Source organism: Lycium ferocissimum, chromosome 5, assembly GCF_029784015.1.
Source record: "Lycium ferocissimum isolate CSIRO_LF1 chromosome 5, AGI_CSIRO_Lferr_CH_V1, whole genome shotgun sequence".
Classification (NCBI taxonomy): domain Eukaryota; kingdom Viridiplantae; phylum Streptophyta; class Magnoliopsida; order Solanales; family Solanaceae; genus Lycium; species Lycium ferocissimum.
Genome location: NC_081346.1, coordinates 63,121,180 through 63,145,232, shown reverse-complemented (window position 1 = coordinate 63,145,232; position 24,053 = coordinate 63,121,180). Strand labels below are relative to the sequence as shown.

General features: G+C 35.1%; 1 protein-coding gene across 2 annotated transcripts; it reads right to left on the bottom strand.

The window, feature by feature from the left end:
• Nucleotides 1–1,509: 1,509 nt before the first annotated feature.
• Nucleotides 1,510–15,623, bottom strand: LOC132057030 (protein TORMOZ EMBRYO DEFECTIVE-like). Of its 2 annotated transcripts, XM_059449466.1 has the most exons (15): nucleotides 15,526–15,623; nucleotides 11,390–11,668; nucleotides 10,556–10,738; nucleotides 10,033–10,191; nucleotides 9,082–9,299; nucleotides 7,980–8,262; nucleotides 6,091–6,225; nucleotides 5,812–5,930; nucleotides 4,464–4,620; nucleotides 4,095–4,341; nucleotides 3,923–3,999; nucleotides 3,505–3,624; nucleotides 2,874–3,004; nucleotides 2,579–2,750; nucleotides 1,510–2,085 (listed from the first exon to the last, which is right to left on the bottom strand). In XM_059449466.1, exons 1-15 carry the CDS (start codon nucleotides 15,550–15,552, stop codon nucleotides 1,717–1,719), a joined length of 2,676 nt encoding a protein of 891 aa, XP_059305449.1. In that variant the 5' UTR covers nucleotides 15,553–15,623; the 3' UTR covers nucleotides 1,510–1,716. The 2 variants fall into 2 exon arrangements, with proteins under 2 accessions (XP_059305449.1, XP_059305450.1); XM_059449467.1 differs by lacking the exons at nucleotides 11,390–11,668; nucleotides 15,526–15,623 and adding an exon at nucleotides 15,240–15,464.
• Nucleotides 15,624–24,053: the final 8,430 nt, after the last annotated feature.

Sequence of the window (24,053 nt, the reverse complement as noted above, 5' to 3'; positions counted from 1 at the left end):
CAAGTCTATCAACAATTGCTAACTACTTTGTATTGCCAGGCAAAGTGTGAATTTGTATCCGGGATGGACATTTGGTTGCAAAGATAATACTTTTCCATGTAACTTTGGTTTATATGCTTGAAAAAATACATATATATGCTTCAAGGCAAAGTTTGCCCATAAGGCATAAGTATGCCCCCATCGATAAGTTTAGTAAATCCTTAACAAGTTTATGCCGACGGGGCATACTTTTAAAGTGGCAAACTTTTATGCGGACCGCTAACTTTGTGAGAAGAATTATCAAAGTTATGCGGACCCAAATACTTATGCCAAGTCTTAAGGCACGAGTATGCCCGGTCCGGATAAAATTTGTAATTCCTTAACAAAAGTATGCCGGTCCGATAACTTTGGTAATTATAAAGGGGTTTTCAAGTTGGTCCAAAGTCACGCTTTCTGAGGTTGTCCATCTCAATGTCGTTAAAAGATGAACCTTTCTATAACAAAGATATCAAGGTGAATCAATCCCATAAATTCCATCAAAGGAGATGTTGCATTGACTTCTCATTGAAAAACATCAAACCAATTACCTACGGATCACAAAGGTAATATGTTCTACCTTGACGAGAAGACCCAGAGGAGCAATGGTATGAAAGATTATAACATTCAACGTATACAGAAAGATACATGGTGACTAACCAAGCAAAGCAAAAGATTGTGTTCCTCACAAAGTTATGATCAAAGTTATGCCGGTGGGGGCATATTTTTAACGGAAACTTTTTTTATGCGGACCGCAAACTTTGTGAAGGAATTATCAAAGTTGAATCTATACTTATGCCAAGTTTAAGTATGTCGGTCCCGGCATAACTTTGATAATTCCTTAACAAAAATATGCCGGTCCGGATAGCGAAATTTAAACTTGCCTTGCGAATTTTTTTTAAAATTTTGACTACGCGGGTTCGAACCGGAACCTACAGTTAAAATTTTAAAGATTTCAAATATGAGGGGCAAAATTTAAAGACCACCCCAAAAGAAGGGCAATTCTGCGAATTGCCCGCCTGGTATCGTACCGGAGAAACAGTAAGAAGATTTATTTTCACTGATTTCTGCATTTGAGATAATTAGTTTCATAAAACTGGGCCATATTAGAATGTGACAGGATTCCATAAAGAACCTGTTTACGCCAGAAGCTTTAGAAGCTGAGAAATTGATGCTTAAACTTTGTATCGCTACAAATATAATCTTCCCATTTTGCCTTACTTTCCTGTTTTAATGGAGTGGCTTACATTGAACTATGATTTTAATCTGTTCAGAGTAATTGCTACAAAACATGTAATGCGAAATGATGTTTCTAGGAAAAACAACAATTAACATGTAAAAGAAAAATTAGTGTTAGGTTGAATCTTCAGAGGAGAAAGAAGTGGCGGCCAAATTAAATCTAAAATCCTCCAGACTAATAGAATTAGTCTAATACTAATAAATTATGATGAGTTCTACTACTGTTACGCCATAATTGGGAGAGAGAAGAAAAAAGAAGTGGAACCTCAGCAATTACAACATTTATGCAACTTTGTAATGGGAAAGAGTGGGAGGGAGATTTATATCCCTTATAAATCCTCAATCTCACACATATAAATTATGTATGATACGTTCTACTAATAACCTTTACTCTCCCAATAATAAATCCTCACAGAATTAGTCTAATAATAAATTACAATTCCCTGTATCTGATATCTAAAATTACTTTAACGACGACGTACACTGCGTGAGGCACTTGGCCCTATCACTCAGCCCCTTCACTTTCTTACCGGCGACATCTGTTGATATATGCAATTTTCGCTTTTTGGATGATTTTTTCTCTTTTATGTCTTCATGGTGTTGATCTTGCTCCGTTGGAGCAATCTCACTTAACTGCTCACTATCTGCAGCAGTAGAAAGTGTGGCATCCTTGTTCTCAAATTTTTCCTCATTCCCTTCTGGCTCAATGACCGACATACTAGCTAAAATGTAGTCAAGAATGAAACTTTCCCTTTCTAATCTATCTAGTCTATTGAAATGTCTCCGAGTATAAGCACTAACACCTTCAAGCAGTTCTTCACCGACCTTTATCTATAAAATAAAATGGCAAGGAAAAGGGTAAGATCTCTAAGGAAATCATTTATAAGTTATAGTTCCAAACTTAGCAAAATGACTAAGAGCGGTGCCTAGAGAACAGCATGGCATTAAAGAGTAACACAAATAGATTGATGCTAGACATGCTTAAGTCAATTGTATGTGTATTCAAGCATTAAGAACAAGAAGTGAATCAACTAAATGAACATTCTTGCCATAAAGAATGATGGAAATGCCAATACAAAACCGATATACCAAGCTAATATATGAAACCCACTTTTTCTTGATTGCGATTAGCATGCAATATGATAACGATTTGAAGGCCTATCAAAGCAATGGAAAAATATTTACGGAGGTCTCATTAGGCAGATAGTGGACTTTACTTGTATGGTAAATCTTCTGGACTGTAATTCAATGAACCTACTAAGCATTTTAACAATTTTTTTAAAGCCCAAATTTTTTAGTATTTCTGGGGAAGACACACTAATACCTTAATAGTCCCAGTAGCAAGAATCTTGAACAATTGGGAAAGAACAAACTGTGCAATATGATATATCTTTGGCTTCGTGTTCCATTCCCTGACATATTCCCAAAGCAAACAGAACTTTTCTTTAGAAAGAGCCTCAAGTGCTTTTCCTATCAGATCTCCAGCATCTCTCTCCCTGCCAAGAGCTAGATGTCAGACGAAAGTAGGATACAATAACATTTACATCAGCCATCAATAACCAAAAAGGGAAGACAAACTTAGAACCATCACTTTAAAAAAATGGAGAAGTCAGGACTACCTGTTGATTTCACCAAACATATCTAGAAGGTCATGCGGTCTTCGAAGCTCCAATGCTATCTGGATGGCTCTGTTGTAGTCAGCATCTATTAGAGCATTTTTTAACTCTTGACTCCGTAGAACGCCTTCCTCCTGCACGAGCAACATAATATTATCACATAAAAGTTTTGTAGTAATTTTCAGTATAATTAAACGAAATAATAGCTAATAGCACCTAATTAACTAATCCACGATATTCATAATATGCCTGTAAACACATAGGCATCTTAAATTATTACGGAACTAGTTCTCAAATTCCCTCAAAGATTTTAGCAGACAGAAGCACATAACAAGGTTATACCGTTAATCAAGTAAACTAACAGCATGCAATTACAAACTAGAGCACAGGCAGCATCCTTCATTTTCTTTTCTTTTTTGAGAATGGTAATAGCAAAAGCAGCACCCTTCAAAATTGCTTTAGACATTTGAGAGACGAAACAAATGTGATCAAGCCATTAGGACCCCACTGGGGCATTTTAAACGCCCGTAAAACATCTTTTGTGCCACAGAAACTAATGCCTTCGTAGAATTATAATTATCAAGTAACACCCAACAATTGCTGTTCGATGAATATGATTTCAAGACACACTTACTTCTTTACGAAAAGCTTCCTCTTTATCTAAAGCTGTTGAGTCATGCCACAGATTGATCACCGCATCACCACCGCCAGTTGCAAGCATTTCTGTTTTCTTACCAATAGCAAGGGCCCATATCTGGATTGACAAGAGGAAAAAACAGCATTTAATTATCCTTTGTGTGGAAAATATATGTCCAGAAAATGTAAGCCAAATGCAAACGACACTTGTAAAATTTATTCATCGAATCTTTGGTGATGCAGTCAAATGTCGCTATATTAATGGCAACCATAGCAGCGCTCAAGAACCAAATTAACTGTGCTCAAGTCGACTCACTAATTTAGATCAACTAGTTTTTCCAGGATGGAGAGATAAAAGGATAGCTCTATTATAAAAGAATAGATATTTAAATTAAATAACATAAATACTTAATCACCTTATCCTCATGTTGGTCATATGTTGTGATACACTCATTGGTTTTAACTGTCCACAACTTCACCAAACCACCAGCACCTAGAGAGACGGTCATATCTTTTAGCAAAAGTAGGCTATGAGAAACAGAAAAATCAACACAATGAAGCTGTAATGGCTTCGGGATGTCATGTTACCACAAGAAACAAACTGCGTTCCACGGGTAAGAAATGATGCTCTTAACACACTTGATGTATGCCCTTCAAATGTTTTAAGACATGATCCATCAGATATGGCCCATATCTTTATCGTCTTATCTCCAGAAGCTGTTATCACGTATGGATCAACTGGAGAAAACTCCACAGACCATATCCCCCTTTTATGCCCTTTCAGTGTAACCACTGACACTAGGTCTGGAAGTCTCCATATGCAGGCAGTGCGATCCTAGTAAAATATGACAAAATCGGAAAAGAATAAAAAATATACAAGAAGCAAAAGATGCAAATTCGTCTCCTTTTGGCAGCTTTTTATGCCAAGATTTAATAAGATGTCTCAATGTTTCAAACCTGGGAACCACTGCAAACAAGACTGTCACTTGGTGCTACTGCCAAAGAGTTAATATCCTTGTCATGTGCTGCTACAACTGCTTTTGCTTTCAGAGTTATAATTTCTTCATTGTTGCCAGAGACACTGTCCATATTCCATACCTTCAGAGTACGGTCACTGGAAGAATGTAGAAAGATAAAAGATATAACTTCTAGAAAATATGATAAACATACATTTAGATTAGTTTGTGTTAGGATTTCTAGAGAAGAATCGAGTCATAGGACGATGAACAGGAAAATCTAAAGCTGTTGACGTGGAATTACCCTTCCATTTGTTTGAGCTCTTAGATCGACCTATTTTGAGTATAATTCAGCTCGTTAAAGGGAAGTTGAACCTTAGAGCTCAATGGAAGAGAGAAATTTAATCTCTTATTTTGGTTGACATATGATGTAGGGTTCAAAATCCCCCTTTAAATAGGGAGTCTTGTTACAGCAGCAGGAAGCTTAATCCTTCAGAAACTAGGAAACGTAAAACTTATTCTAGAGTAATATAAATAACCGAACAGAAAGCTATCAATAAAATAAAAATCAAATACTTAATTTAATTGACTTCCCTTCGGCCATATGTCTTGCCTACCAATGCGTCTACAAAAGTTTGCTTCAGCGATCATCATTTAACAGATTTTGCAGCCTCAAAAAAATACGATTTAAGGCTAAATAATAAATCGTTTACAGATACAAAGGCGATTTTTATCTTATTTGCACCCAACCAGTAAAAGAATTATCAACTCAAGTCAGCAGAACCGAGGGAAAAATCGATTCAGCTTTAAATCCTCATTCGTGGTACATAATACAAATATCAAGCAAGCAGAAGCATCAGAGTGGCATAAATAGATTAAAAAGAAAAAGAAAGAAGAGCACTGTAATTCAGAAGAGAATCATTACCAAAGTATCTAGGAGATAAATGGGCTCATTCAAGGGCCAAACGATAGCATAAATATTCACAGAGATTTGATCAATCCACTTTACAACATGGAGGCTTGAACCACTAAAACATTTTTTAGGAGGTTAGACAGTCACATTTCACCTGTATTTTTTTAGGCCATATTTTTTACAACGCATAATAGTTTTAGTTGTAATGGATAACGGTCATGGCAAAGACACTATTATCAACTATATCCTAAAAAGCACGAGATCTCGAAACTGCGCCTTTGCCAAAATTCAAAACTGATGCTAAACATAGACTTCTAGGACACATAACTTTGATTCCTGAAAATGTAGTTTGGATAAGATGCCGGCCCCACAAGTTTATACCAGCATATGCAGAAGAAGGATAAGCTCACTGCAGAGTTCAGGGATAATCACTTACCTACTACCACTCACGAAGAAGTTCCGTTGCTTCTTTGAAAAAGTAACAGCACCAACAGCTCCCATGTGACCTATGCCTACGCCAACACAAGCCTTGTTCTCGCAATCCCATAACCTAACCTATGGAAACACCAGAATTAAGAATAGCAGAAAACATTGGTTTTAATCTTGAATAGTGAAGTAAAATCTTGGTAAACCAGCACATAAGAGAAAGGGAAACCGCATACATCAAATGCTGCATATTTGTCTAAAGAGCAGAAAGAAATATGACAAAACTTACATTGTTGTCCTTGCTCCCCGTTACTATAAGTGTTCTTCCAGAACTTGATACACAGGTATCAAGACACAAAATAACATCAGTGTGCCCAGACAATACATAAGAGCAGGACATTGATTCAAGATCGTACACCCGTACCTGTATATATATGCAACAGTTTAGAACCTCAGAAAAGAGTCTAATTTAAAGTGTGATGACATGAATGCTTTATCCAAACTAAATTTCAACTATTACTTAGATACATGCACCAGTTTTACACCAAAGAACGCAGTTTCTAAATCTATGTCACAATAAATGAATCCGGAAGGAGTAATACGCATGCATGTTATCTACTCAAATAAAAGGCTTGTACAATAAATGAAAAACCAAAGAACTGTTTAGACTATTAAGGCATGTATGTACCATGAGAGGATATCCTCAGTTCTTATCTATATTATATTAAAAGTGGTAAGCCCTTAAACTTAAAGTTAAATTACTAAAATGCCCTTCTAATTATTAACCTAAATATCCTATTTGATTAAAAAAGAAAAGAAAAAAAAAATTAACGGCTACATAATCAAAATACCCCTTCATAATAGTCAATGAAAGTCATGGGAGAGTGAGGAATATGTGGTGGATTTGCCTAAACTTCCATCCACAATCATGACTTGCTGACACAACGTAACAGTGAGTGTTGCCATTTTTCATCAATAGGGTAATCAAATTATTTGATGGTAAATTTGTTTTCCTAAGATTTTAAATAATATTTTACTTGTCATACTTATTGCATCAAAATATTTAACAGAAATATTCTAACAATTTAATGTACTGAGCCTATTAAGTTGGTACTTTACACTTTATTTTCTTCCGTTGATAAATGACAAATAATGTTGACTCGCCATTTGTCAGTTATCTTTCTTTCGTTAATTTTGTCCAGATTGTAAAAAAATTCACAGTAAAGATTCGTAATGTAAATTTAAAGTTGTTTGGACAATGATAGGGACCCGCACAGACTGCATTACAGAATAATAAAAATGCTTCTCACAATGTTGGGGAAAATTACTTCTTAGACTGTCAAGTTTTTATCATATTCTGGGAGAATTCAGCTGATCAGAAGTGTATTACTTGCCATTCAGAAGTGTATTACTTGCCATTCAAATGTACAGGTGTCAAATCTTTATCCTCCCTAAGAAGATTGTGAAAGTCATTGAAGCTATTTGTAGACAATACCTTTGGACCAGTAATACTAATGTGTCAAAGAGGGCTTTAGTTGCTTGGGAAAGCTTAAGCTATCCCAAATGTGCTGGTGGCTTAAACTTGACAGACAGACAAAGCTGGAACAGGGCTGCTATATGTAAATTGCTATGGAATTTATGTGCTAAAAAGGACAAGCTATGGGTTGCTTCCATAATTACTACATCAAAGGGGGTTCTATTTGGGATGCTCAATGCAAGCAACCCTCTTGCATCATTCGTAAAATCCTTGATGCCAAGAAATAATTAGATATTACCCGCAAGGGTGGCTCAGTTGGTTGAACATGGGGTTTCCATAATGAGGTCTCAGGTTCGAAACCTGGGTCGACCTCGTCGCACGGGGCTTGCCTAGTGCGGGTTATCTCTCCTGTGTAGTTTGCGGGCTATTGCACAGGAGCGGGGTTTACCCTGTGCGCACCCAAAGGGTAGCGGCTGCGGGTTCCCTTGTCATAAAAAAATATTTAAATATTGTTGGGTGGACTGAAGTAGACTTGCTCTCAGTCTCCAAATTCACTATCAAGAAGCTTTACACGGAGATGAGAGGAGATTTCATTAAAGTGGAATGGAGAAGGTTAACTTGCAATAACCACGGCTGTCCTAAATGGATATTTATACAGCAACTGGCAATCATGGAGAGACTTTTGACATTAAGGAACTTACCTGCTCTACACTTGTTGCAACGGCAAGGAACTGTTCATCGTCACCCAAAAACTTCATATCTGCAATCTCTTCATTGTATCCAACAAACCTCTTCCTAAGAAATAGATTCATACTACCTTCAGATTCCTCCGGATAGTAGAGAAAAAACTGCTGGTCTGCTGTAACACAGAGCAACTCTTGACTTGCAGGCAAAATCAAAGCAGAAATAAAGCCCCTCTTTGAATCTTCATTGTCAGAGCTTATGGTGATATCGGAGTTCTTCTGCTCAAAGAGGCACAATGCCCTGTTACACAAGCATATCGAGTGATTTAGGAGGATTGAAGCAAAAAAAATATTGAACATAGAATGGGTTTAAAGTTCTGAGTTTCTCGTCACACCACTAATATAGGCAACTATTTTGATTAACCGATCCTCCTTCTCCCTCTTTACATACCAAAATAAATCTCTTAAAGTCTTTCTATAAAAAGTAATGGATGCCTTAAATACCTTCTACTTTCACAAATTCTGAGTACTTATTTTTACAGTGAATGCCCATTCTAAACCGTCTATCTCGCATTGCCTCTCCCTCAATATGGATAATCAAACTAAAGAGCCCAAAAGTTATTCTCCAGATCTGCACAAACTATGCCTCTTCTTTTCTTTTTGAGAAGGAAATCTATGCCCCTTTGTTCCGCCTAATGTTTATTTTAAGTTGTCATAATATCTCACAGAAATGCAGGAATCGCATGACTGAAGTGTCTACTATGATGCATATTGAATTTATAAACTATAGGCATGATAATGGATAGGTTATTTCTAAAATATGATTTCCCAGAGAGCTGTTCACATGAGTAGCACGTGGAAGGCTCTAGTTACTCACTGCAAGAGAAATCAACGATAAATGAGAACACTTTAGAAGACAACAGATCAAAGAAATGAGAAGGCAATTTTTATTTTTATTTTTGATCAAGTAAAAGTATTTTCATTCATAAACATGGCCAAAGAACGACCGTATACAAGGGATATGAGAAGGCAATTAAAGAGATGAATTCCTGTATCTTTCAAGTTTCGACTGGATTGAACGTTTAATCTTCTTAAGAACATTAAAGTGATTCTCACGTACCTATCAGAACTCCATATCCGCACCAATCCACGCTCACCAACAGTGATGAAATTAATTGATGGTACATCACTACTCTTCTTTGCCTGCGGATGTTTTGATGAAGCTAGGCATGCAGCAAAAGGAGACTCTGAACCAATTATACAAACGGTTTCAACTGACTCAAGTGTTGGTATTGTGGTCAGGCAGCTGTAGTCATGCAAGTTACACAAATTCACAACCTGTCATTAGTATCAGTATCAGCAAGTGCCACAAATGGCGTTAAAGGAGTTCCCATGAAGAACTAGAAAAGAAAAGAAAAAAACCTTCCAACCTGATGACTTTAAACAGGAACATTCAATTAGTTACCTGCAATCTAGAAGTATCCCCTAGCATGTATAATACAGGCAACTACTTGACAACAAGATATTCTTTAATATTTTCTTATTTTGGTGACTAAGACAAATCCCGCTTAGACAAAGCGTGAAAAAAAATACCAGGTACTCAATAAGACCAGGATATAAAACTGCTCATTGACTTTACAAGTCCCTCTTGATCAAATTTTGTGGAGCATACCTTCACAAGTGACTCCCAACCCAGACGAAAAAGGAAAGGAACTAAATTCATGTCTAGCAAGTTGAAAATGGTGTATGTTCAAGCCTTATATTCTGAAGGTCGACTGTCCTTGTTGATAACTTCATATCAATCTGGAAATCCAAGTTTTTTTGTTTGGACGGGAGGAGGGGGGAATTTTTTTTGTAAAGATAGTTAGAAGCTCTATACCGGTTTATACATTGCATGGTTCAAGCTACTACTTCCTGCTCGGATTCTTGGAGTCATCTTTCAAAGGCCTCAAGATGGATAAAGTTTCCTGTAGTCCTTGTTACTTTATTTATGACCTCAGCAGCAATTATTTCCTCAACCTACCAGTCAAATAAAAAGTGGGAGAAAAAGATGAGTAAATGGAGAACATGCCTTGTCTCTCCCTGCAGTGATCAAAGTCCATCCATCGTCGGATATTGCCATGGAAGTGACGGTTGATTGATGTTTCTCTAGTTTTGCCAGGCATTTCTTTTTTGTCTTTTGTGTCAGATCCCAGACCCTTACTGAACCGTCATCACCACCAGAGAACAACTATAGACAATTACAAAACACTTAGTTCAACAAGAAGAGAAGAAACACACTAGAAGCAGTTACTTTAGCATTAAAACCCCTTTTTAATAAATATGGAGAAGAAGTAGCACAATGCCTCAACTAACAGCTACATAAAAATGTCTTACTAGATAGCCAATCATAGTATAGACGATGAACAGTTTGGTTAAAAGCAAAAATCACCTAAAATCTAAATAGGAGTTTTTTCACAACTTTTTCTATTTGATCCTCAATATCTAACACTTAATACAATATGCAGTTTGCAAGTGATGTCACAGGCCACAAGAACATCATGAATTCATGATAAAACGTATAACAGCAAAAACTGGGTAATATTGGCAATCACCTGCAGGCGGTCCTGGTGAGGATGAAACATAATGGTGGCGACAACCCCTTTATGACCTTGGAACTGATGAGTGCAGAATCCCCCATCCGCATCCCATACGCGAACTTTCCCGTCAGCCCCTGATGTTGCCAGCAATCCACCTGATGCATCACAAGCCATCCCCATTACAGGTCCTTCATGCCCCTGTAAAAACCAGCCACACAAAGTCAGGTTTCATTGTTCTTTTTCACTCAAAACTACAACTTGGCTAGTCCTGAATAGTTTTAGGGCCCGTTTGGCCATGAGAATTATTCACTTTTTTCCAGAATTTTTTTTCACTTTATTTGAAAATCAGCTTTTGGTCATGAAAATTCCAAATACAAGCTCAAGTTGTATTTGGAATTTGGAAAACACCTAAAACCGTATTTTCACTTTTTCCACTTCAATGCATTCCAACAACCAAATATTCTTTGCCAAAAAACTATAACCAGACACAACTCCAACTTCAAAATTCCAAATAAAGTGAAATATATTTGTTTTCATGGCCAAACGCCTGCTTAGAATTCAGTTCAATAGAGGAGGGTCAAGAATTTTACCTTTAGCATTTAGTATCACTTCTCCACAAAAGCAACAACAATAAAGATAATTAATAAGAACCTTTTCGGATCACGAGGGTCAAACTCTATAACTTTGATAGTAAATTTTGACATAGATTTTTCAAGTTTGTAAAAATAAAATTTATATATTTAAAATGTACTATCAGTCATGAGAATTTATAAGTCAAATAATTTAGTCAAAAAAAACACCTTGTAAGTACAAAATTTACATAAATTGAAACACAGAGAGTCTACATACCTTCCAGGAGCGTAGGCATTTGAGGGTGGAAAGGTCCCAAACTCTAATTAGGCGACTATGGCTAGCAGAAAACAGGATATTATTACTATTAGGGTTAAGAGCAAGTGCTGTCACTGGTTCAGAATCACCTTCTATGCTAGATTTTATCATCGAAGAGGATAAATCCACCAGCTTAAGTGTCTCATTACACGCACATACCATAAACGAACCATCCGAGGCAACCACATAAGGGCCTCCACTATAGAATTGCTCAAGAGACTTTACACACTTGTAACTCTTCTTCAATTCCATTATTATTATAGTGTTAAATTAAATTGATATTTTGCACAACACAAACAAGGAGGACAGGGGTTTAGGGTTTTATATTTCGACTAGTGTTACAGCCATTTGTTCAATATATTTATAGTATGTGTTTCTTTGACAAAGGGACATAAATGGTTCAGTCAAAATAGTTCCTTTGCTATGCGGGCGCTTAACGGTTTTGGTTTGCTACAAATTGATAAATATGGTCCCTTAACTATGAGGATTGGTTAACAATAGTCCCTTAAGTATGCACTTAACAATTTTGGTCCTTTAAGTTCTTTTAAGACGCGTCTTAAAAATAAAATTCAAAATTAAATTAATAATTAAAAGGTATAAAATATCTTTAATTTTTAAGCCTCACATATAAAATATTCATCGAACTCTATTTATTAGATTTGATGAGAATTATGGGAAAAAAATTAGTGAAAACTCACACTTAGATTAGGTTTTATATTTCGACAAGCACAGCCATCTGTAATATATTTTATATGTGTTTCTTTGACAAAGGGAATAATAATTCTAAAATAGTTCCTTTGCTATACTTAACGGTTTTGGTTTGCTACAAATTGATATTTCCAATCATCATTTAAATGTTACTTTAACTTGTCATTTTTTATTTGAGGATAGAACTGAAAAACTAGTCAATTTATGTCTTGATTTCCTAAGATGACACTTATTATGGGACAACTTTTTTTTTTTTTTTTATTAGAGTGGCACTTATTATGAGACGGAGGTAATATTAATTAAATAAGTATAAGGTGTTATATTTTTCTATTGTATAACTAGTTTAATGTATTGGCATGTGAAATTTTTTATATTCTCTTATATAAGAAGCGGCAGTACAGCTGCTTCACGCCTCTGTTTCATCGTCGTGCCTGCCTGCCATAGCAATTGTTATCTTCGGGTATAACACGTGTCATCGCTTCTTGGCCTCTCTCAAAAGTCCCACCGAGAGAGAAAAATCAAAGGTATATGTATATATATACCTTCCGGGAGTGTAGGCATTTGAGGGTGGAAAGGTCCCAAACTCTAATTAGGCGACTATGGCTAGCAGAAAACGGTTAGATATTATTACTATTAGGGTTAAGAGCAAGTCTTGTCAACCGGTTCGTAATCACCTTCTATGCTAGATTTTATCATCGAAGGGATAAATCCACCAACTTAAGTGTCTCATTACACGCACATACCATAAACGAACCATCCGAGGCAACCACATAAGGCCCTCCAAAGGAAACTGTAAATTGCTCAAGAGACTTCACACTCTTGTAACTCTTCTTCAATTCTATCTTCTTCAATTCCATTTTTATTATACTGTTAAATTAAATTCACAATAATCCAGATTTTGCACCAGTTTGCTCAACACAAACGAGGAGCACAGGGGTTTAGGGTTTTATATTTCAACCAAGGTTAAAGCCATTTGTTTTATATTATATTATAGTAGTTTTTCGAGAAAAGGCCATAAATAGTCCCTTATCTATCGGAGTAGGTCTAAAATGATCCCTTAACTATATACTTATCGGTTTTAGTTCTTTAACTATCCAAAAACTTATCAAATTTGGTCTCCATTTATTTTTTTATACAAACAGCGTACAAACTCATAAATCTTCGTGAGATTAACACTCGATTTTCTTAAAAAAAAATTAAAAAAATTATTGAAAAAACCGATAAAAGGTAATCCGGTCAAAAATCCCCCCTCTACTTTCATAAATTGGTTATTTTTTTTCCGTCGGTTTTGTCTGAGGCAAATTATCCCTCCCGTTATTTTTTTCCAAAATTTCAAAAATTTTTTTTCCAGATAAGTCGGTTTTGACACCATTTTTTTTATGTTTTTTTTAAAAACAAGTAGTGTTTGAGAAGAATGGTTAAAAATTGATTTGTGCACTTAATCTCAAAAATATTAAATGATTTTTTTAAATCAACTTTTTTGTTTGTCTTTTCTTTTAAAAATATACTTTAAATTTTTAGAAAACTCATTTTTGGAGTTTTTAATTAAAAAATCCGACATTTTAAAAAACAGGTTTATAATCAAAAAGCTCTTTTTTTTTTTTTTTTTTTTTAAAAAATTAAACAAGAGGAACTTGAGGAAAAATATAAATGTAGGAGAGAGAAATATAGGTCTGAGGAATGGTTTAATGATTAATCTCACGAAGGTTTATGAGTTTGTAGTTGTTTGTATAAAAAATAGATGGAGACCAAATTTGATAAGTTTTTGGATAGAAAGGTCCCAAAAGGACTAAATAGAATATTATTATATGTTAAGGGACCATTTTAGACCTATTCCATCGAAGATAAATTCAAAAGTGTCTATTAAAACATAAAAAATCCGAGGCAACCACATAATGGCCTTTTCTCGTAAGAGACTTCACACTTTTTCTTTCGACCTTTTATTTTTTTATTAAATTAATCCGTTAAATTAAAAACAATAATCGATTTTTTGCTCAACACAAAAGCATTTTTGGGTTTTATATTTAAAAATCCAAGTTTAAAGCCATTTGTTTTATAATAATAGTAGTTTTTCTTTCGACCTTTTATAAACCATATTTGTTTTAAAAAATTGTCCGTACCGGAATTCCGATATATAAAATAGAATCACCATCACACCCAAAAAAGCTACAATCCTAATTCGACGAATCAACAATAAAAAGGTTAAAAAGTAATAGGAAAAAGGGTCAAAATCCCCCTCTACTTTCATAAATTGGTTATTTTCACCTTCCGTTACAGGTTGAGGCCAAATCTATCCCTCCCGTTATAAGTTGAAGCTAAATATATCCCTACCATTAGCAAAATTTCAAAAATACCTCTCATTTCTAACATATTTCCCACATAAGCAAGTTTAGTCATTGAAATTGTGTGACATGACGCCACATGGCATTTAACTTATTATATGTGGTGCCTAAGTGGCAAACTTTTTAAAAACAATGTAGAAAATTGATTTTTCTAAAAACAAATGAAAAAAAATGACTTTTATTAAAAATCTAAAAAAAAAAAAAAAAGCTTGATTTTATAAAACTCGCTTTTCAAAAATATTCTGAAAATGATTTTTTTTTAAATCAACTTTTTTTGATTTTTTTTTTTAAATTAATCCAGATTTAAAAAAAAAATATTTTTAGGACACTTTAAAAAAAAAATACTTTACAATTTTTCAGATTAAAAAAATCATTTTTTGGAGTTTTTAATTAAAAAATCCAATTTTTGAGAATATATCTTTAAAAAAACAAGTTTTTATAAAATCAAAAAAGCTTCAGATTTTTAATAAAAGCCATTATTTGCATATTTTTGTAACAAAAATCGATATTCCCGATTGTTTTTAAAAAAATTGTCACGTAGGAACCACATAGAATAATATAAATGTCATGTGGAGTCCATGTCACCCAATTCCAATGGCTAGGTTTGCTTATGTGTGAATATGTTAAAAATGAGGGGTATTTTTGAAGCTTTGCTAATGGTAGGGGTATATTTGGCCCCAACTTGTAACGGAGGGTAAAAGTAGCCAATTTATGAAAGTAAAGAGGTATTTTTGACCCTTTTCCCAAGATAATATTATTACCTTCCAGGAGCGTAGGAATTTGAGGGTGGAAAGGTCCCAAACTCTAATTAGGCGACTATGGCTAGCAGAAAATAGAATATTATTACTATTAGGGTTAAGAGCAAGTGCTGTCACTGGTTCAGAATCGCCTTCTATTGTAGATGTTATCATCGAAGAGGATAAATTCACAAGCTTAAGTGTCTTATTACACGCACATACCATAAACGAACCATCCGAGGCAACCACATAAGGTTTTATATTATATTATAGTAGTTTTTCTCCGGTAGAATTGCTCAAGAGACTTCACACTCTTGTAACTCTTCTTCAATTCCATTTTTATTATACTGTTAAATTAAATTCACAATAATCGAGATTTTGCACCAGTTTGCTCAACACAAACGAGGAGCACAGGGGTTTAGGGTTTTATATTTCAACCAAGTTTAAAGCCATTTGTTTTATATTATATTATAGTAGTTTTTCTTTCGACCTTTTATAAACTGGTTACGGAAAGCCGTACTGGGCCCGAATTCGATATATAAAAGTAGAATCAGTCTGCTAGCTGTCACACCCAAAAAAAGCTACTACCCTAATTCGACGAATCAACAATAAAAAGGTTAAAAGGTAATAGGAAAAAGGGTCAAAAATCCCCCTCTACTTTCATAAATTGGTTATTTTTAGCGTAGGAATTCCGAGGGTGGAAAGGTCCTTCCGTTACAGGTTGAGGCCAAATCTATCCCTCCTGTTATAAGTTGAAGCTAAATATATCCCTACCATTAGCAAAATTTCAAAAATACCTCTCATTTCTAACATATTTCCCACATAAGCAAGTCTAGTCATTGAAATTGTGTGACATGACGCCACATGGCATTTAACTTATTATATGTGGTGCCTAAGTGGCAAACTTTTTAAAAACAATGTAGAAAATTGATTTTTCTAAAAACAAATCTGGAAAAAAATGACTTTTATTAAAAATCTAAAAAAAAAAAATTGATTTTATAAAACTCGCTTTTCAAAAATATTCTGGAAAATGATTTTTTTTTAAATCAACTTTTTCGATTTTTTTTAAAATTAATCCTAATTAAAAAAAAAGATTTTTAGGAAACTTTTTAAAAAAATATACTTTACAATTTTTCAGATTAAAAAAAATCATTTTTGGAGTTTTTAATTAAAAAATCCAATTTTTGAGAATATATCTTTAAAAACACAGGTTTTATAAAATCAAAAAAGCTTCAGATTTTTAATAAAAGCCATTATTTGCATATTTTTGTAACAAAAATCGATATTCCCGATTGTTTTTAAAAAAATTGTCACGTAGGAACCACATAGAATAATATAAATGTCATGTGGAGTCCATGTCACCCAATTCCAATGGCTAGGTTTGCTTATGTGTGAATATGTTAAAAATGAGGGGTATTTTTGAAGTTTTGCTAATGGTAGGGGTATATTTGGCCCCAACTTGTGACAGAGCGTAAAAGTAGCCAATTTATAAAAGTAAAGAGGTATTTTTGATCCTTTTCCCAAGATAATATTATTACCTTCCAAGAGCGTAGGAATTTGAGGGTGAAAGGTCCCAAACTCTAATTAGGCGACTATGGCTAGCAGAAAACGGAATATTATTACTATTAGGGTTAAGAGCAAGTGCTGTCACTGGTTCAGAATCGCCTTCTATTGTAGATGTTATCATCGAAGAGGATAAATCCACTAGCTTAAGTGTCTCATTACACGCACATACCATAAACGAACCATCCGAGGCAACCACATAAGGCCCTCCAGTGTAGAATTGCTCAAGAGACTTCACACTCTTGTAACTCTTCTTCAATTCTATCTTCTTGAATTCCATTTTTATTATACTATTAAATTAAATTCACAATAATCGAGATTTTGCACCAGTTTGCTCAACACAAACGAGGAGCACAGGGGTTTAGGTTTTTTTTTTATTTCAACCAAGTTTAAAGCCATTTGTTTTATATTATATTATAGTAGTTTTTCTTTCGACCTTTTATAAACTGGTTACGGAAAGCCGTACTGGGCCCGAATTCCATATATAAAAGTAGAATCGACCGCGTTAATCCGTCACACCCAAAAAAAGCTACTACCCTAATTCGACGAATCAACAATAAAAAGGTTAAAAGGTAATAGGAAAAAGGGTCAAAAATCCCCCTCTACTTTCATAAATTTGTTATTTTTACCTTCCGTTACAGGTTGAGGCCAAATCTATCCCTCCCGTTATAAGTTGAAGCTAAATATATCCCTACCATTAGCAAAATTTCAAAAATACCTCTCATTTCTAACATATTTCCCACATAAGCAAATCTAGTCATTGAAATTGTATGACATGACGCCACATGGCATTTAACTTATTATATGTGGTGCCTAAGTGGCAAACTTTTTAAAAACAATGTAGAAAATTGATTTTTCTAAAAACAAATGCTGAAAAAATGACTTTTAGTAAAAATCTAAAAAAAAAAAATTTGATTTTATAAAACTCGCTTTTCAAAAATATTCTGGAAAATGATTTTTTTTTTAAATCAACTTTTTCGATTTTTTTTTTAAATTAATCCTAATTAAAAAAAAAAGATTTTTAGGAAACTTTTTAAAAAAATATACTTTACAATTTTTCAGATTAAAAAAAATCATTTTTGGAGTTTTTAATTAAAAAAATCCAATTTTTGAGAATATATCTTTAAAAAAACAGGTTTTATAAAATCAAAAAAGCTTCAGATTTTTAATAAAAGCCATTATTTGCATATTTTTGTAACAAAAATCCATATTCCCGATTGTTTTTAAAAAAATTGTCACGTAGGAACCACATAGAATAATATAAATGTCATGTGGAGTCCATGTCACCCAATTCCAATGGCTAGGTTTGCTTATGTGTGAATATGTTAAAAATGAGGGGTATTTTTGAAGCTTTGCTAATGGTAGGGGTATATTTGGCCCCAACTTGTAACGGAGGGTAAAAGTAGCCAATTTATGAAAGTAAAGAGGTATTTTTGACCCTTTTCCCAAGATAATATTATTACCTTCCAGGAGCGTAGGCATTTGAGGGTGGAAAGGTCTCAAACTCTAATTAGGCGACAATGGCTAGCAGAAAAGCGAAAATTATTGTTATTAGGACTAAGTGCAAGAGCTGTCACTGGTTCAGAATCACCTTCTATTGTACATTTTATCAATGACGAAGCATCAGCTTTGGATGATAAATCGACCATCTTAATTGCGTCGCTACATGCACATATCATAAACGAACCATCTGATGTCACAGGATATGCACCTCCTGTGTAGAATTGCTCCAGTGACTACACACACTTATAATTCTTCTTCAATTCCATTTTTATTAGTTAGCAAAAATTAATAATGGGATCAGTTTTCTTAACACTAGGGGTTTAGGCTTTTATAATATTATTATGTGTTACGTGGTTTTTCTTTGAGAAAAAACATACATAGTTACACTCGTGGTTGGGTTTAGGGTAGGGGGTATATGTATTTGGCCTTTTTTTCCTTCTACCCATTATAAATGTATGTCTATTATGCTACCCCAAATGTCTTAAAAATACAAATTGGTCCAAGTGTAGTTGCTGAAAGTAAGGGCGTACAAATAATAAATGTATTTCGTGTGTGTATATATTCTGATTAATTATTAGTGTTGTCAATATATAATTGGAGTACGATTTATGGGTTAGGTGTCTTCAATTTGCTGACAGATAGGGGAACCTGGGGAAGAACGAGGCCAAGGCATGCTTAGGTTCGGTGTATGCTCGACCATTGAGAAATACCAAAGCTTTTTTTACTGGAGAGAGGATCTATTCCCTCTCATTATCTCCCTAATTTCTCTTTGTTCCATCTGTCTTAGTATTATATTAAACCCTAATAGCTAATGCAGATTTGAAATTAGCATAATTGTTCATCGATATACTATATACTAGTAAATTTGTCCGCGCGAAAAAGAAAATATCGAGGATTTATTAAGTGATCATTTTATAAATTAGTCCAATTAAACCAAACAAGTATAAAATTGATATAATATAGAGATTTCTTGGGAAGTTAATATTGAAAAGGAGAGATTCTTGAAATTTTGGGAATTTTGGGCGTCAATTTTAGGTGATATAATCTAGAGATATTTTAGTAATGTAAATAGTTGTACACAATGTAATTAAGAATTTATGGAATTTGAATAAATTGTATTTATGTAATTTTTAGAAAATAATTGTAACATTTTTAATTAGCACTTTAAAAAGTTTATCTATGTATTTTTTTTAAAAACAAACCTAAAGGTTTAGGGGAATCTAAACAAATGAAAAATAAACCACTAAAGTAACCAGAGGCCCAGTAAACTAGCCCAACATAATTTGTTAATTGAGATGAGATGAATTAGAACCATTCGAAGTAAAATGGGTCATTTGCACGACTGTCCTTCAAAGGCACTGGTCTTTAATTTTTGGCCCTTAAAATGTTGATCTTTAATTTTCATCCTTCGCTTAATATTCCGAGTTTCTGGGTTCGAATTCCGGCTCAGTAAAAAGAAAAAAATCCAAGACAGAAGTTTGTAGCAAAATTAGACATATTCGGGCAAAAGTTAGGCAACTCTGCCTTATAAGGTGCAAACTCTACTTTAAGATAGAGTTTGAATCCAAAACTCTACCTTGTGATTTTTTTAAAAATTTTTGACTAAGCGGGGGTTCGAACCTGCAATCCATGAATTTTTAAATGAAGGACAAAAATTAAAGGCCAACAATTTGAGAGGCAAAAATTAAAGACCAAAGGCCTTTGAAGGACATTCCGCACAAAAAAATGAAGTAAAATTGGGGAAATTGAGATGAGATGAATTACAATGTAAAACTCTTTTCGAATTCTATTAGAGGGTGTTTAGCTAAGCTTATAAGCTGGTCAAACTAGCTTATAAGCACTTTTTGGCTTATCTACGTGTTTGTTAAAAATAAAAGTGATTATAAGTCAAGTGCTTATAAGCTAAAATAAGCAATAAGTCATAAGTTGGTCTCCCCTAACTTATTATTTTTTAGCTGATAAGCACTTCTAGTTTGACCAAGACTTTTACTATTGTAACGACCCGTTTTGTCATTACCGTGATTATTCCATTTTTACCCTCGTTGACCCGTTCTTGAGTCTCATTTGAACTATTTGGACCCGAGCAGATAGTTGGCATGACTTTCTAGGCATCGTTTTGGGATTTAGAATGTTATCTAGAAAAATTTGGCTTTAAGCGAAAACCATTTGACCGGGAGTTCACTTTTGGGTAAACGGACTTTTTCCGTAAATTCGTTGATTTCGAGAGGTCCAGATGACCATTTAGGATTGATTGGTGGGTTTGGTTCGGTTCGGTTCCTAATGCACTCAGTTGCGTTTTGGGACTTGGGTTGGAAAATTGATATTTAGGCCGTCGGGAGTTGACTTGGTCAACGAAGCCTCTGTTGGAAATTACGAGGCCACGAGTACGTTCGTAGCGCATTTTTGTGTATATCTACATACCTTGTTTGTGTGTTTTGGGTCTCGGATGGTAATCGAATTTTGGAGTTGAATTCGTGAAAGTTGAACTGTTTTCTGGTTACTAGTGTCCACCGCAGCGGCACCAGGACCGCTGGGACGGTGAGGTGGCCGCTGCAGTGGCTTAGTGAGATCTTGTGCAGGACCGCCATAGCGGTCTGCATACCGCTGGGGCGGTACCGCTGTAGCGGTATCGTTGCTGATGGAGCGGCAGAACTGTACCAGTGTTCCTTATATTTGTAAAAACCCTAGACACCTAGTCATTATTCTTATTTAGTTCTAAGGGCTAGAGAGAGACAAACTGAAGGGTTTTCTACCTATTTCTCCACTAAGGTAAGGTTCTTGACTTCTTGGCTCCATAATCGTTTAGCTTAATCTCCTAATCCTTATTCTAACCATAGAATCCTTAGAATCAAAGAAGGGTTTATGGGGTTTTTCATGAAAGAGTTCTAAAAAAGAATTTACTTCCTAGATTGTGATTAATCATATTAATATTGTTGTTCATGCTAGATAATGTCATATCTAGGCTTGTCAATTATTAATCTTCTATTCTAGAGTTGATTTTCATGAATTAAAGTTAGGGTTCTTAGACCCAAATTTGGGGGTTTTCACATTAATTATGATTTTGAGAATCAAGTGAGTATTCCTATGATTATAGTAATGGATTTTGATCCTTTGGTATTGAAATTCGTATTTTGGTCATAAAATTCCCGTTTTGCTCCTGAGTCCCATTTTCCTAAATTAAAGAGTGACTTTTTGACCCAAATAGAATATAGTTATTATGGATATTATTATTCATGATTTCTTACGTAGAATTCATATGTGATAGAGTTTGATTGTTTGGAGACACTTCGAAAGACAAGGCAATGTGTGGGTTCGTGGCACCTGTTCGGCTGCCAGGTAGGTTATGGCTTCCCCTTTCGGTAGACTCCGGTTAGTTTTCCATATTCGTGTATTAGAAGGAACGGAGAATGCATGTGTAGGAATTGAAGATTTGGGATGGAACCCTAAAATGGTATTGTTGTGTGATTTGTGTGTTCGGGCTTATGGCCTATAGACTCCTTAGGATGTTTGGTGTGCTCTCTTGAATATTGGTGGATTTTATGTGACTTGGGAGTAGTGGATGGTACGTAAGTTATTTATGTCTCACGATGGAAAATTCCGTAATAAGTGGTAGTAGTGTGTATTGACTTGATTAACCTATTGTGTGTTTGGGCTAGCCAAACCATTATGGTGTGACTTGTTTGTTTTGTTGTGTTGGCTTGATGTCATGAGTTGTTGATTGATGTTGGATTCTGTTTTATTATCTTGATTACGATATTGTTGGCATACCCAGTGTTGGTATTTGTGATTTGATCATATTATTGGCATACCCACTGTTGGTATTGGTGATTCGGTTATATTGTAGGCATACCCACTGTTGGTATTGTGATTCGAAAATATTATTGGCGTACCCACTGTTGATACTTGTAATTCGGCATACCCACTGTTGGTATTTGTGATTCGGACATATTGTTGGCATGTTGGTACTTGTGATATAAATTAGACTGTTGATGTCGACACATGCATTGCACACATTCTCATCCATTCATGACACATTGTTGATATCCTGATTATAATGGATAAAACTCTTTTACTTGATTGCATGGTCGATGTTCGATGTTCATCTCGAAATCGTTGACTAAGTGAATTGATACTTGATAAAACTCTGTTACTTAATTGCATGGCCGATGTCCGGTGTTCATTTCAGAATCGTTGACTGAAGGAATTGGTACTTGATAAAACTCTTTTACTTCATTGCATGGCCGATGTCATATGATCATTCCGGAATCGTTGATTGAGTGTACTTGATAAAACTCTTTTACTTGAGTGATGTGAAAGACCGATGTCCGATGATCAATTTCAAAATCATTATTGCATGGCCGATATTCGATGTTAGTTTCGTAATCATTGTTAGTGCATGGACTTCGCGGGTCCCCCAGAGTGGTGTCGATGAGAACCCCCCGTGGGCAAAGATCCGAGGTCCCGTCTGTCTGTTGGGCAAAGATCCGAGACGGGTGGCCCTTAGACTTCGCGAGTCACACTGGGTCGTGCTACCGAGACGTCGATATTTCCGTCCGGAGTACATGTGTACACCACATTTGCATGGCATCGCATTTCATTCATACACTACCACATTGCATTGCATTCATACACTACTGCATTGCATTATGGCTTGATTCTGAGATGCTTTGGTGTTGTACTTGTGATGTTGGATTCGGATTGATACATTGAGACTTGGAATGGAATTGGGATTAAATGCTATTTAAATAATGATGTATACTTGTCTTGATTAGAGTTGATTTTACTGGTTGGTTGTCTTGTGGATCGTTCGTAGGATCAGTTATATGTTGACCTCTAGGGGGATGTAGAATAAAGGATTCTTAATGATGAGTGGACTTCTAGATTAAAAGCGTAGGTATAATGACAATGATTTGGTAAGGAAGGTTGTGGAATTGTCTTGTGATTATTAGAGAGGAGATAAGGATTTAAGGATCTTGATGTTATGATGAGCGGTGCATGGATTATGATTTGATTTAGTTATTATCATGTTTATTCGAGAATTCTTTTGCTGATATGTTCTACTAACCATTGTCGGCCTATGATGCCTACTCAGTACGCGTGGATTGTACTGATACTGCACTTGCTACACCATTTTTGGGTGTAAAGTGTTTCAGCTGATTGATTGCAACATGTCCGGAGATGCACGGTGCCTAATCTGAAGGCCTCTTCCCATTTCATTCCGGGACGGAGGTTGGGTCTTATGATGTTATTGTAATCTGTGTCTTTTAGTCGCTCTTGTACTAGTCTAGACCAGGTCGTGGGAACCTGAAAGAGTCTTATTTATTTAACGGTTGTAAATACTTTCAATATTGGAGTTTATTATATAATTGATTTTCGTTGTTAATCGTACTTAGTTATTGGAATATTCGCATTGTCTTTACTTGATTTCTATGTTATTGATTGAGGATTCGCTTACCGAGGAGGGAAAGGTAGGTGCCCGCGCGATCCTATATTAGGTCGTGACAAGTTGGTATCAGAGCCTAGGTTTCTGGTCTACTAGGTACAAGAGCGAATGTGTAGTAGAGTCTCGTGGAATGGTATGAGAGGTGTCATCTCGGTTCAGATGCGTGGCCTAGTTCAGTTCTAGCTTAGGAAAAAGGTTTCGACTTCGATAAGGGTTGTGATAGTATGCATGGCACAGGTGAACTTAGGGTAGATAATGATTTCGCAATGGTTAAGTTTTTAGTATTGGTATGCGAGGACGAGAGTGAGTGAGTTAGGGATTACCAGATT